Source organism: Podarcis gaigeae, assembly GCF_964106915.1.
Source record: "Podarcis gaigeae genome assembly, chromosome: 9".
NCBI lineage: Eukaryota > Metazoa > Chordata > Lepidosauria > Squamata > Lacertidae > Podarcis > Podarcis gaigeae.
Window position 1 is genome coordinate 39,917,444 of NC_139685.1, and position 12,921 is coordinate 39,930,364.

At 41.7% G+C, this 12,921-nt stretch overlaps 1 protein-coding gene across 1 annotated transcript; it reads left to right on the forward strand.

Annotated features, from left to right (window-relative positions):
* Positions 1–1,998: 1,998 nt before the first annotated feature.
* FGA (fibrinogen alpha chain) lies at positions 1,999–9,485 on the forward strand. Its single transcript, XM_083755662.1, has 6 exons — positions 1,999–2,152; positions 3,911–4,039; positions 4,714–4,897; positions 6,578–6,723; positions 7,225–8,239; positions 8,636–9,485. The coding sequence occupies exons 1-6, from the start codon at positions 2,102–2,104 to the stop codon at positions 9,337–9,339; spliced, it is 2,229 nt and encodes a 742-aa protein (XP_083611788.1). The 5' UTR covers positions 1,999–2,101; the 3' UTR covers positions 9,340–9,485.
* Positions 9,486–12,921: the final 3,436 nt, after the last annotated feature.

Here is a 12,921-nt window from a genome sequence, read left to right on the forward strand (position 1 = left end):
TCAGTTTCATTCCAGAGACCTGTAGGGTCTCAGTGGATTTGTGGTTGACCATGGGAGATGGCATATCCATCACACGTAATATTCATTATGACATTTAATTATATGTTTATTGCTTCTGTATTTTATTGTATTACAATTTGAATTCTACAGATTTACAATTGCTACAATAAGAGGGCACTCAGCAATTTTCAGGTGGAAAGGACTGCAATGATTGGCAGTTGCATGACAAAATTGTTTTATGAAATAAAAGAAACAGACCATAGCCACTCTTTTAAAGCAAGCCACTTTCCAGAAGCATGTCACTTCGATCAATAAAAAGTTAGAAATTGGAATCTTGTACAAAAAATACCAAAGCCCTTGAAAAATAATCTTCCTGATTCATAGTAACCTTTTCTTTTTTGCACCAAGCACATTGACAAAAATATCATCAGGAAAGACTGAAGTCCCACTGATGGTTAAGACCACCATGATAGTTGAATGTGTGGCTCATTCAAATAGCCATCTGTCCATAGTCTTGTAACTCTGCAACTCTCCCATTAGCATGCTTTATCTTTGGACTGAGCCTAGCACTCATTTACTGATAGTGTTTTCAAAATGTGTCCCATATCAAAAGCATGCACCCTCGGTCCTACACAGATTGGGCATAATTGAACAAATGTCATTCACAAATTCTTACTGTGTAATTGGTGGGGTACACCTCTCTCAGAAGGGGTGTGATCTGTCCTTGGGGGGATCTACTGCAAGGCCTGCAGTCCACATTTTGGAGTCATAGGTAAGCTGAGAAATGACAAGTTAGGCTGGCTCTGTCTTGCAGCAGGCATAACGTGGGTGGGGAAAAGAAGGTAAAGACAGCGCATGTTCCCAGTGGTGAGCACTCTGAGGCATCACCCTGGTGAAGGGACATTTACCCAAGACAGTTCCGCAAACCTTCCCAGCTTGAAAGAAACAGGGAGAGGAGCCAACCTTGGGCAACTGAAGATTCACTGATCCGAAAATCTGATGCTTTGGGACTCATGGTAAATCAGCAACCTCTTCAGCACCAGCCATAAAGATAGCTAATGCTCTGACCTAGGGTGAGGTCACCTGATGGAGGTAGATTGCAGAATGAGGAATCCTCCTTCTAGCCTCAGAGGCAAGTACGCCACCCCATCCTCTTTGGAAAGTGGGAGATTAGGTTATTCCATTAACTGTTTCATCAGCCACTGTTTTTGGGGAGGAATTTAAGCGCATTCTCTAAATTTAGTTTTGCACAATTAAAGAAAGTCATAGTTTCTGTCACCATAGTACAAAAATAAACTTTAAAAAAATAATCAGGCTTTTTGCAGTTTGGAAAGTGATGGGGAAATTCATAGAAAATTGTGGGGTGAACAAAGGAAGACATGTAAAAGCCTCACAAGCAAATCAGGATGAAATCAGCACAAATTATACTCATCATATAACTGCCCCACAAACAAAACAAATGCTCAGTAAAGACCAGCTATAATCTATTTTTGTGTGTGTAAGCTTTGTACAAGCAAATGAGGATGAATGCTCAATGAACAGGTAATCTGGAGGACCCAATTGTTTAAATGAATTTGCAGCCCTTTATTTAAATCCATCCATGTTTTCATTCCTAGTGTTGGAAATGAGGCATTTACCCCATTGCTGGCTCTTTCTTCTCGATCCAAACAATAATAGTACAGCACAAAATGGCCATTGTAACCATGTGTTTCCTGTAATGTACTAAGCAGTGACACTCTATCAATGTTAGAAATGCCAGCTCTAGATTGTTGACATTTGTCAGTGCTGTGTTCTTCCCTATGTGTTCTATCTATCAATGATTCATTTCAAACTTTAGGTCCTCCTTTCCTGGAATACGGTTGGATTAACCATCCGTGTTTGCTGGAATTGTGCAAACGGACTTCTAGCAAACAAACCAAGGAATTTGTGCAACAAACCCCTGGGTCAACAAACTCAGATGTTGCACTGTGACTCTGCAAACAAAGGGAAACTAATCATTAATTGTGGGGGGAGATGGATAGTTTAAATTCAAGGTTTAAATTCAACCAAAAATACCTAAGTGGAACACATCCCTTCCTGTCACATCCACAGCTTTCTGAAGATGTTGCAGTTGAGAGTCTTCTGTGCCCTGCTGTGCTTCAGCATCACTTGGGTATGAGTTCATTTTATCCGATTCTCCTGTTAGCTTACCAGCTATGTTGCTTTTCGTTCTATTGGTCACCTGCTTGCTTAGAAAGTAATATATTTCAGCCCAAGTAAACCTCCTACTACCAGATGAACAGTGAAATGGAAGTGAAATCTGGGGGTTTCTCCTTTCAAATGCTTGAATTCGGGAGGGGCGATTCTTGGGACATCTGGCTGCATCTCCATCTATACAATTTGTACTTGTTTCTATATGTATATATACAAGAAAAAAGTAATGCATAACTGGTTGCATATAAAAGTGGCCCCAGATAAGGGAATATGCTTTCTCAACCAGCTCCAGAGATGGGATCTCAGTGGGACCCTGACGAGGGTTTTGATGTGGATGCACATCCAGCTATGTCTCTGTATTGTCATCTGTATGTGTTAGCCTATTTCTGTGCATGCATCTTCCTTGCTGGACTGGGGCAAATGAGTGCTTTATAGACATGTGTTCATAATAAGAGTCTTTTTAATATGCATTATCTTTGAATTCTTCGTATGAAACCTAGTCAATGAAAGTTGTAATTGTATACAACAAAAAAACTTAACTGAGCTCTCAGTTATATTACAGAAAAGACCCCAAAATTAATTAAATGACGATATGATAACTCCCCAAACCAAAGCAAACCCAAGGATAAATGCATTACCTTCATATGAAATCTAGCAGCGTTTCAGCATTTCATGAAATTTGTAACTGTATAAAGCAGAAATCATTCTGACAATCTATACTGCTGAGTTGCTGTTTTTAAGATTGAGTCTACAATTAAATCACAATAAAACTAAATGAATCACACCAGGGCATGGCAGATCTCAAAACTGAAACAAAATGCTTGCAGCAAAGATTCTTATGATGTATGAGCCTAACCAAACCAAACGTTTCCTATGGAACAGATTCAGATAAGCCTCTCTTTAGCTACTAAGCTAAGAAGCCAAGTCAACGGAACACCCATATATAGCCAATTAAATTATGGTTGATCCAATCCATTTGCTATTTTAGCCAGCTGTATTGATGAAAGAGGCATACAAAACTTTGTGTCAAAACACACTGATTTTAACTGAGGAGGATTGCAGCCTACATGAGTGATAAATTCCTCTTTAGTTACTATACCTTTCATATACCTCAACTTTAACAGCAGTTACTTACTAATATTTGCTTGGTGATTTACTTGGCTTATTACTTTCCAGTTGTTTGGTACTTGACAGCATATCAATTGCATGAAGTTGTCCTTTGTGCCAGAAACACACGTCCAGCAAATTCACTCATGACTCACAGCACTTTTGCTTGCATTATACTCCACCTATATAGTAACATTTACCTTTAAAGGCGGAGCTTGAAAATAAATGACATTGTTTCTCTGCTGTGATGCTAGTGAAACAAGAGTTTCTAATTACTAGACTTCATTATTAGGGGCATCTGGGTATATTTTGGGTTGTTTTGGTAACTCAGTGAATTATTATTAAAGAGACAGTGTGGTGTAGTGGTTAGAATGTCAGACTAGGACCTGGGAGACCAGGGTTCAAATTCCCATTCCGCCATGAAGGGTGACCTTGGGCCAGTCGCCAATTCTCAGCCTAACCTATCTCAGGGTTGTTGTGATGATGATAATATGGAGAGGGTGAGAACCATGTATGCCACTTTGGGAAGGAAAGAGAAAGAGATACGTAACAATAAATTAGATTAAATAAGTTATAATATTGTTTTGATGTTTTTCCTCTCCTATGACAGGCAGCAGAAGGTGATGGCTCCTTTACAGAGCTTGGAGGAGGAGTACGTGGCCCAAGAATAGTGGAGCATAAAGCCCAGTCTGACTGCAAATCTGAAAAGAGTTGGCCAGTATGCTCTGATGACGAATGGGTAAGAGCGAACAAGCCTGAAGCACATTCATCACACTTTTGCTGTGTACCACGGTCTCCATACAAAATCATAGTCATGGCACAATAGACCCTAATGACATAGATATACAATGATACCACAACACGCCTGCAATTCAGAAATTGCTACAAAGGGTTTCTTCAAATTTCTAGATTAACTGAAAATCAAGGATGAAAAACTATGTATTGTTTAGTAATTAAAAAGCTTTCACTGATTATTAATAAAGTCAATTCAGACTACACATATAACCCACTGAATTCAGTCAGACATCACAGCAGGAGCAAACATGTACAGAGTCTAGCTGTTGAGCACCCTGTGTGATAGATTTTGGGCACACAAATCTTAGAAAAAATACACAGCACTGGGTTTCCTAAAAATATATTCACATGTGACAAAGTTGCTATAAATACAGAACAATGTTATTACCAGCTTCCCCAGGTAGCATTCTTGCATAAACAGTGTAGCATAACAAGCAAACATGGTTGAAACTGGGCATGTGATTATAATTAAATCTCATGTGATAATTAAATTACATGTGATTATAATTAAATCTCTATTAGCAGTAATAATAAAATAATGAACCTTGAGGACCAAATAAGTGACATGGCAGATGTTTCATCTGTAATTTTATTTTATTTGCTATTTCCTCATTTCAGGGCACTAAATGTCCTTCAGGATGCCGGATGCAAGGACTGATAGACGAAACAGACCAGGATTTTGCTGACAGGATAAACAAAATTAAGAAACTGCTTGCGGATAATCAAAACAGCTACAAGACATCAAACATTATTAAACAGGAAATCAATGGCTATCTGGATAGAAATTTGGCCAGTGAGCAACGTGAGTATCATCCACACATGTATTGTCATCTGACTTCTCTAACAATCGCCAAATACAAACAATTGCTTGTTGCATCCTTCTTATATAAGACCAAGTGGACTCAATCATAGAACACAGTCACAGAATCGTAGAAGCGTAGAGTTGGAAGGGATCTCGAGGGTCATTTACTCCAGCTGCCTGCAGTGAAGGAATCTCAGCTAGCTCATACATGACAGAATAGAATTGTAGGTGTTATAATTACACACAAGGAAGACTCATCAAGAGCAACAAAAACTTTCACAACACACTTGCTTTGCATGATTCCACTGTCAAAATAATCTCCTTTCACAAGCTGCCTCCATGCATAATCATACAAAGAGGGGAGCAGGATCACACCAGCTGGCTGCACCCCTGGGCCCCTGCACTCAGAGCCAAAGCTCTGTAGAAGGGCACCCACTTCTAGGTGCATGTGCCTAGTGGGTCTATATCATGAGAAAGGCTGAACGCGTAGGATTCTTGAACACACGGTGTCAACCTGCATATCCAGTGTAACATTAGTTACAGCAGGCCTTTAACAACTGTCTGAGACAATTGGGAGAGAAGCACCCTTAGCCAAAGCCTAATCAGCAGCTTCCCAATTTACAATTATCACATCATCTTCATTAATTACTTTGCTTTTAACCAGGCATGGCTATCTGTTTTGGTGTCAAGGACCACATGGACCCATGACCAATCCTCCAAGTTGAAACATTATGGCAAATGTGGGCTTGGTCCAGATTTCCCTTCCAAAAGCAGACCATGTGATATACTTTCAAATAATGTTCTAAAATAATTCTGAGGATTTATCAGAGACCCTGTTTCAACAGTGAAAGCTTCATTCTTCAAGGATGAATATTCACTTATTGTCTTAGTATCTACAGTGTAACGACAACAAAAAACGCTTTATTCCTAGATGTGTTGTTGAAGCTGAACTTAACTAGAGATGTCGTGGGTTGAACTGGGGCCTTTTGCATGTAAAGGATGTGCCCTCCCAGTAAGTTGGGCTCCTGATATTGTTCCTGAATATTTATGGCCTAGATATGAGCAGAATTCATGGCTCATTATTACTTTCTTCCAACATTTCTTTAACAAATTAAGATCTAACATGAATGGAATACACAGAAAAGGGGGAAATAAAAAAAGCTAGGATTCAAATGGCTACAAAAGAGAGTGCCAGTTCATGCAGCGAGGTTTTTCAGCACCTCTCTCTAAGAGGTGAATTTTGTGGGTTCCAGTGCAGAACTGAAGGTTGGAAGATTAAGTAATAGGGATGCATAATTCAGGCATACATGGATGCATGCGTCCTTGAACCTAGCAAAAGAGTTGACAGTACCCAAGTGCTTTTATCTACAAATGGCACCCACAGGGCACGTTGATCTATGCTGGGATCATGACTGGGGTGGGTGTGTCTTCAGGAGTGTTTTTCAATGGGAAAGCAGCATGAGGAGGGAAGGTAAATCCTCCCTCTCAGAGACTGCTGTCCTGATCCGGAGAAAAAGACAATATCATCAAGGGTCATTAACGTTTGGGCCTACAGGAGCCATTTGCTAATTTCCTCCTACCTAGTGTCCTTATACAGTATAATGTGTTGATATTATCATTGTAATTCAATTTTTACCTTGAAAGGGAAAGACTAACCTATTGCAGCTTCTTTTGCTTCAGAAATTGATGATAACTATGGCCAAATATCTGACGATTTGAGAAGGAGACTTGTGACGCTGAAGCAGAGAGTCGCTGACCAAGTTAGCCGGATTAAAGTGCTGCATAATACCATCCGAAACCAAGTTGTAGAGATGAAGCGTTTAGAGGTAGGCTGCAATCATTTTTTCAATAAAATAAAATAAATTCTTGTTCTGGGCTGAATTCCACCCACTCGCCCTTTCTCTAGGGCATCCATCTTCTGTGAAAGTACAAGAGGCATTCTTCTCAACTTCTGGTGGAATTGGACAAATTCTAATTATTTTCTGTTGAGCAATGCCTTAGTGCTATAGATGAGGGTTTGGCTTCTTTATTTTACAACAAAACCTTTTGGGGTCACTTCAAGCAGTGATGAAACTGCCATCAGCAATAGCCCAGCAGCATTCCTCCTTTACAAACAAAATAGCCCGATAAATACTTAAGGATACAGTACAACAGCTTTGGCAGACTTAGGAATCAAAGCATGCACATTTATACTGAGGTTGTGGTTTTGTATTTTATACATTGCATTTTATCTTAATATTTAATACCATAATACTGTAAACACTTGCCAGATTGACACACTTCTCTTCTTCTCCCATTTGTATTTTCACCTTTCCATCTCTGCCTAGGTGGACATTGATATTAAGGTGCGATCCTGCGAAGGGTCCTGCTCTCGAGCTGTCAGCTACAATGTGGACACCGATAGCTATGACAAGATACAGAAGCTGCTTTTACAGGCCAGTTCCATCAACTTGCAGCCGGCGTATCAAGCTGCCCCCTTGAGGGTACTGAAAATGAGACCCCTGAAGGATTCCACTGTCCCTAGCCATTTTAAAACGGCTCCTCTGTCGGAACAAGAAGCAGGCATCATTAATCGTATCAAACTGGTTGAAGTCGTATTGGAAGATTCAGAGGCTGCTGGACAACCACACACTACCAAGTTAGTCACTCCTGGTTTTGGAGGGGATACCTCTGGCAGAGGCGATACCTCTAGTAGTTTGAAAATAGTCGGTCCTTCTGAGTCTCGTCTCTCCCGTACATGCGTCAAAACCATCACTAGAAAAGTGATCAGAGGTCCTGAAGGTCCCAGAGAAGAGGTTGTTGAAGAGTATAAAACATCTGATGGTTTAGACTGTTTCCATTCTAAAGATTTAACCAGAGAAGCAGGAGGCACCACCCACACAAGAGTGACCACTGGGACCGGTGGAAGTGGCTCCTCTGACTTTTCTACCCTACCTTTGAATGCAAAAGAGTTTTTCACCTCAGGTTCTGGTGGCAGAATCCATAGCACAGGGACTGGAACCCACACATCGACCTTTGAAGGACGCGACGTTTTCTCTGACCTTGGGGAGGGAGAAACCGATGACTTCTCCATCTTTGACCAGCCCTCCCCCGACTTCCATTCTCATACAAGTGGCTCCACATCCCATTCCAGGACGGTTATGTCCAGCAGCAGCAGCAGCAGCAGCAGCAGCAGCAGTTCTAGCGGCTTCAACAAAGGGGGCTCCACTTTCGAAACCAAGTCAATAAAAATCCCATCAGTTGAGCTGCAACATGACGAGAGTGGAGAAGACAGACCTGATTTTCATGCACGCAGCTTGAGTGCAGGAGGAGTGAAGCAGGGAGAAAGCTACACCGGGACAGGTACCCACCCACTGCATGGAAAATAATTATTGAGGGAGCAGCAGTGAAGTGTGCAACCAAACTGACACACGGGTTAAACGAGTGCAATCCATGCCATTGTTTAAATACTAAGAGCAATGTGTCTGTTGGTTGCCATTTTGGAAAGGTGGGGGACATGGTTTCTCGCCATGAATAACTGGAGAAGAAGGCAGTTGTGTACCTAACGTCATGGGTAATAAAAATGTGCATGTAAGCAATCAGTTTGGGGTGGGGGGAGAGTACAAGGATTTGTTCCACTGCAACCCCAAATTAAGTGTAGCCAGTTGACTTGAGCATGATTACTGTTTGGATTCCTGTGACCTTGTAATAAAGCTTAACCGAAAACTTCTGTCAACCAGATCAACTTTGTTTTTTTAGACTGTGAGGATATCCACCAGAAACACACTTCTGGTGCCCAAAGTGGCATTTTCAGAATCAAGCCAGCAGGAACCACTAAGGTTTTTTCAGTTTATTGCGACCAAGAGACCACTTTGGGAGGATGGCTTCTGATCCAACAGAGATTGGATGGGGCGCTGAATTTTAACCGGACCTGGGAAGACTACAAGAATGGTTTTGGCAGCGTGGATGGGAAAGGAGAGTTCTGGTTGGGCAATGAAAATCTCCATCTCCTGACCCAGAGGGACACTGTCCTTCGAGTCGAAGTAGAGGACTGGGAGGGCAATAAAGGTTATGCAGAATATAACATACACATAAGCTCTGAAGAAGAAGGCTATAGGCTCAGTGTCTCTGATTATGAGGGGACAGCAGGCGATGCTCTTATCAGGGGTTCAGAGGAAGATGGGGTTGAATACACCACTCACAATAACATGAAATTTAGTACTTTTGATAGAGACAATGACCAATGGGAGGAGAACTGTGCTGAGATATATGGAGGTGGCTGGTGGTACAATAATTGCCAGGCTGCTAATCTCAATGGGATTTACTACTCAGGAGGTCAGTATGACCCAAGGAACAACGCTCCCTATGAGATTGAAAATGGGGTGGTCTGGGTGCCCTTCAAGCCCTCTGATTACTCTCTCAAAGTTGTTAGATTGAAAATTCGGCCTATAGAGACACTCTAGATATCAAAGCAGCAAGAACAAGAACTTCCAAAATTATATATACCTCAACATTATGTAGTGTATGTCTGATTGTGTGTGCGTTTTTATTATTATCCAAAACAACTGAATGCAACTGCCTATAAAATAAATGGGTTCACTCAAAAATACATTTCTGGTGTGTTTAAGTTATTTACAAACAACAGCACAAATAAATATTATAAAATGTCTGTTGGGGATGTCTTCCTCAGTTAAGCCATTTGTATCTTTAAAGTTCTATAACAAACGTAGTATTAAACAACACACATTACACACTGAGATGAAATTCAGAACCATTCCTTTGAAAAACCAGTGCTGGCTGAGCAAAGAAAGATGATATACAGTATTTAAGTCAGAAATGGAGAACCATTTTTCAGCCTGAGGGTTTTATTCCCTCATTGCCAACTTTCCAAGGTCTTCGCATGCCAGTGGTGGGTGGGTCCAAAACAAAAGTGGGCATGGTCAAAGCAAGCAAGGACAAAGTAGGCACACGTATCAGGGCTGACCCTATTATTCAAGTGAGGCAGCAGTTTCAGTCAGCAGATGCTCATGAGTGCACCCTGCCCCCACTAAGCTAGCCTGCTTCCCTCAGGTGTCCCATGCTGCCCCATCATCACTGTTGAAGGATGCCAGTCTGGTTGGCTTTTGAAAATGGAATGGGGTGGAGGGGCACCATCTTTTCTTTTGCCTCAAGCAGCAAAGTGTCTTCATCAATACAACAATCAACAAAACCAGTGTGTGCAGAGGCATATCTGTAAATTTCCCTTTTCTCCCACAGCTTTTTTCAAGCTTAGTTGCTGGAGAGGTGGTGGTCTTAATGAAGACCACAGCCGAGGAGGGGAGGGTTAACCATCTTCATAAATATTGCCTCCCACCCCACTCTCCATGCAGTAATCAGGCCTGAAACAACAATAGATGAGGGTTTACAAGCCCATTTGCCATGCATTGCCTAGTCAGTTAATTTGCTAATAATAGAATAACTTTCAAAGGTGGATTTGTTTTGAACTATATAAATTAGTTTGGTGAAAGCAAGGCTGAGGCGACCAAAACAGAATTAAAAGCAGCTGTAGAACAAATGGAGTTGATCCCTGGTCTCTAAATGTTGGAAGAGAAGCCTTTTAAGGGACAAAATAGATGTTCCTTTAATTGCCCAGTCACCAGCCATGTCTGGTTTTTATTATTTACCACCAGCCATGGAGGCCCCTGGTTTTTATTGGGACTGCAGCATGAGGAGATGCATAACCCTCCCATCCCTGGCAATAGGCCTGAAAAATTCACCCAATGCACTGCAAATAGCATTAGTAAAAAGGCTCCCATTAGTGATATCCCATGCTTGCTAGCCAGACAATTATAGGAGCATCTATGTTGATCCAGCAATACACTTAAATAGAAAAAGCTTCTCCGGGATCTCTTATCAGTTAAAAATGAAGGTCGGAGAATCAAATAGCTCAATACTCCCCGACATCAGAAACTCTCTGTATTTAGAAAGTTAACATGTATGGGGAAATATGCAGTGTGTGTGAGAGAGAGAATGGGGAGGTCTCTGCGAGCGTATAATCTCTGTGAGAGAGGTGCACTTGAGCAGAGAGAGCGAGGAAAGATGCTTATGTGAAGTGGGTGACTGGTCTGTGTGTGGCGAGTGCTTGTGCATACTGTGTGTGTAAGCGAGGAAGTGTGGTGTGGTCACCTTGCATATTTTTTCTGGTACTGGGGAATGATCCTTGGTGTTGTTAAATGGCAACAGCATCTGGGTATATATGGATGTAGAATCAATATTGTGTGATCCCCATACTTGGCATCAGGAGGATGTGGCTGACTTCTCAGACTAAGCATGAGGTTTCCAGGGTGGCGTGGTGGGAGGAAGAAGAGTTTGGATTTGATATCCCGCTTTATCACTACCCGAAAGAGTCTCAAAGCGGCTAACATTCTCCTTTCCCTTCCTCCCCCACAACAAACACTCTGTGAGGTGAGTGGGGCTGAGAGACTTCAGAGAAGTGTGACTGGCCCAAGGTCACCCAGCAGCTGCGTGTGGAGGAGCGGAGACGTGAACCTGGTTCGCCAGATTACGAGTCTACTGCTCTTAACCACTACACCATGCTAACAACTTTGAGAGAGTAATCAGAGGGCTTGAAGGGTACCCAGACCACCCCATTTTCAATCTCATAGGAACAGCAATGCCCACTCTCTCTCTCTAATTTTGTGTTATGCCATCCTCCGATGGCAACCATTTTGTATTCTGCCATGCACCTTCCATGGCAGCCATTTTGTGTTATGCCACACCCCATGGAGGTTATTTTGTGATTGACATCCATAGCACTTGCTCAATATTCAAAATGTGCCGCTGGACCAAAAAAGCTGGTGACCTCTCTCTTAGTACAACTACCGGTGACAAGGATAAAAACACACCTGCAAGTTCTTAGCCTGGGGTAGCCAATGTGGTGCCCTTCAGGTGTTGTTTGACTACAATTCCCAACATCCCTGACCATTGGCTATTTGGAGGGCCCCACATAGCTAGAGGGCAAGCACATACTGAACAGGGGACTGTGAACTAAAAGGACTCTTGTTTTGTAGTCAACCAGAGAAAGCATTGATATCCCAGTATCAATTGTTTCTTGTTAGCTGCGTTGCATAATTATAGTCACAGCCCTGTTTTGTCAGGAAAGGCAGACTTCTGTAGGGAAATGTCTAACCGGACAAATGTTAACTGTTTGGTGACAATACACTTCAGCGAGGTCACATTCAAAATGTCCTGATGTGCATTAGACGTTTTTAGTGCAAACTGTGCAAGGGTGGTTCTGGTCTCAGGTGATTAAAAGGAAGCTGGGTAAAAAGTAGCTTGAAGACAAAAGAATAAAATTATAGAAAAATCACTTATTGGAATTATTTTTATTACTATCGTTTATTAAATTTATATACTGCCCATCATCAAGAAACCACAGGGCAGTTTACACACCCATGTTCAGAGAGAGTATACCTCTGTCGCCAAACACAGAAACATAATAGGATCTCTGCTGGATCAGGCCAGTGGCCCATCTAGCCCCGTATCCTGTTATCAGAGTGGCCATCAGGTGCCTATCAGACGTCTGCAAGCAGGGAGACCCAGCTGAAGAAGCATCAAGGTGAGTTAAGCACCCATTTATTTATTTATTTATTTAATTAATTAACACAGCAGCTCAGTTTGCTTCCCAGAAGCCTCTGGCTGACTTCTGGGAAAAGAATGCTGGACTCAATGGAATACTGAACAAATCCAGCAGGACCTCTTACGTGGTGAAGCTTTTCCCACAGAATTTGAGACAAGAACTCATTTCCTCACTTTGAATCTACTTGGAATCTACTTTTGAATGGAGAAGTTGTGGAATTCCCTCCACACAAAGATGCAGCTGGCTTCTTTACAGTACAGCTTTTTTCGCAGCTCATTACCCTGGCCTTTGACAGCTGTGAGGTGTGATTTAAATTATATAATACTTAAAATTGTATTAGATTTTCATGTAAATTGTTTTATCTTATTTTAAACCATGTGACGGTCTTGCAACTTGCCCTGGGACCTTAAGGTCAAGGGTATGTGTA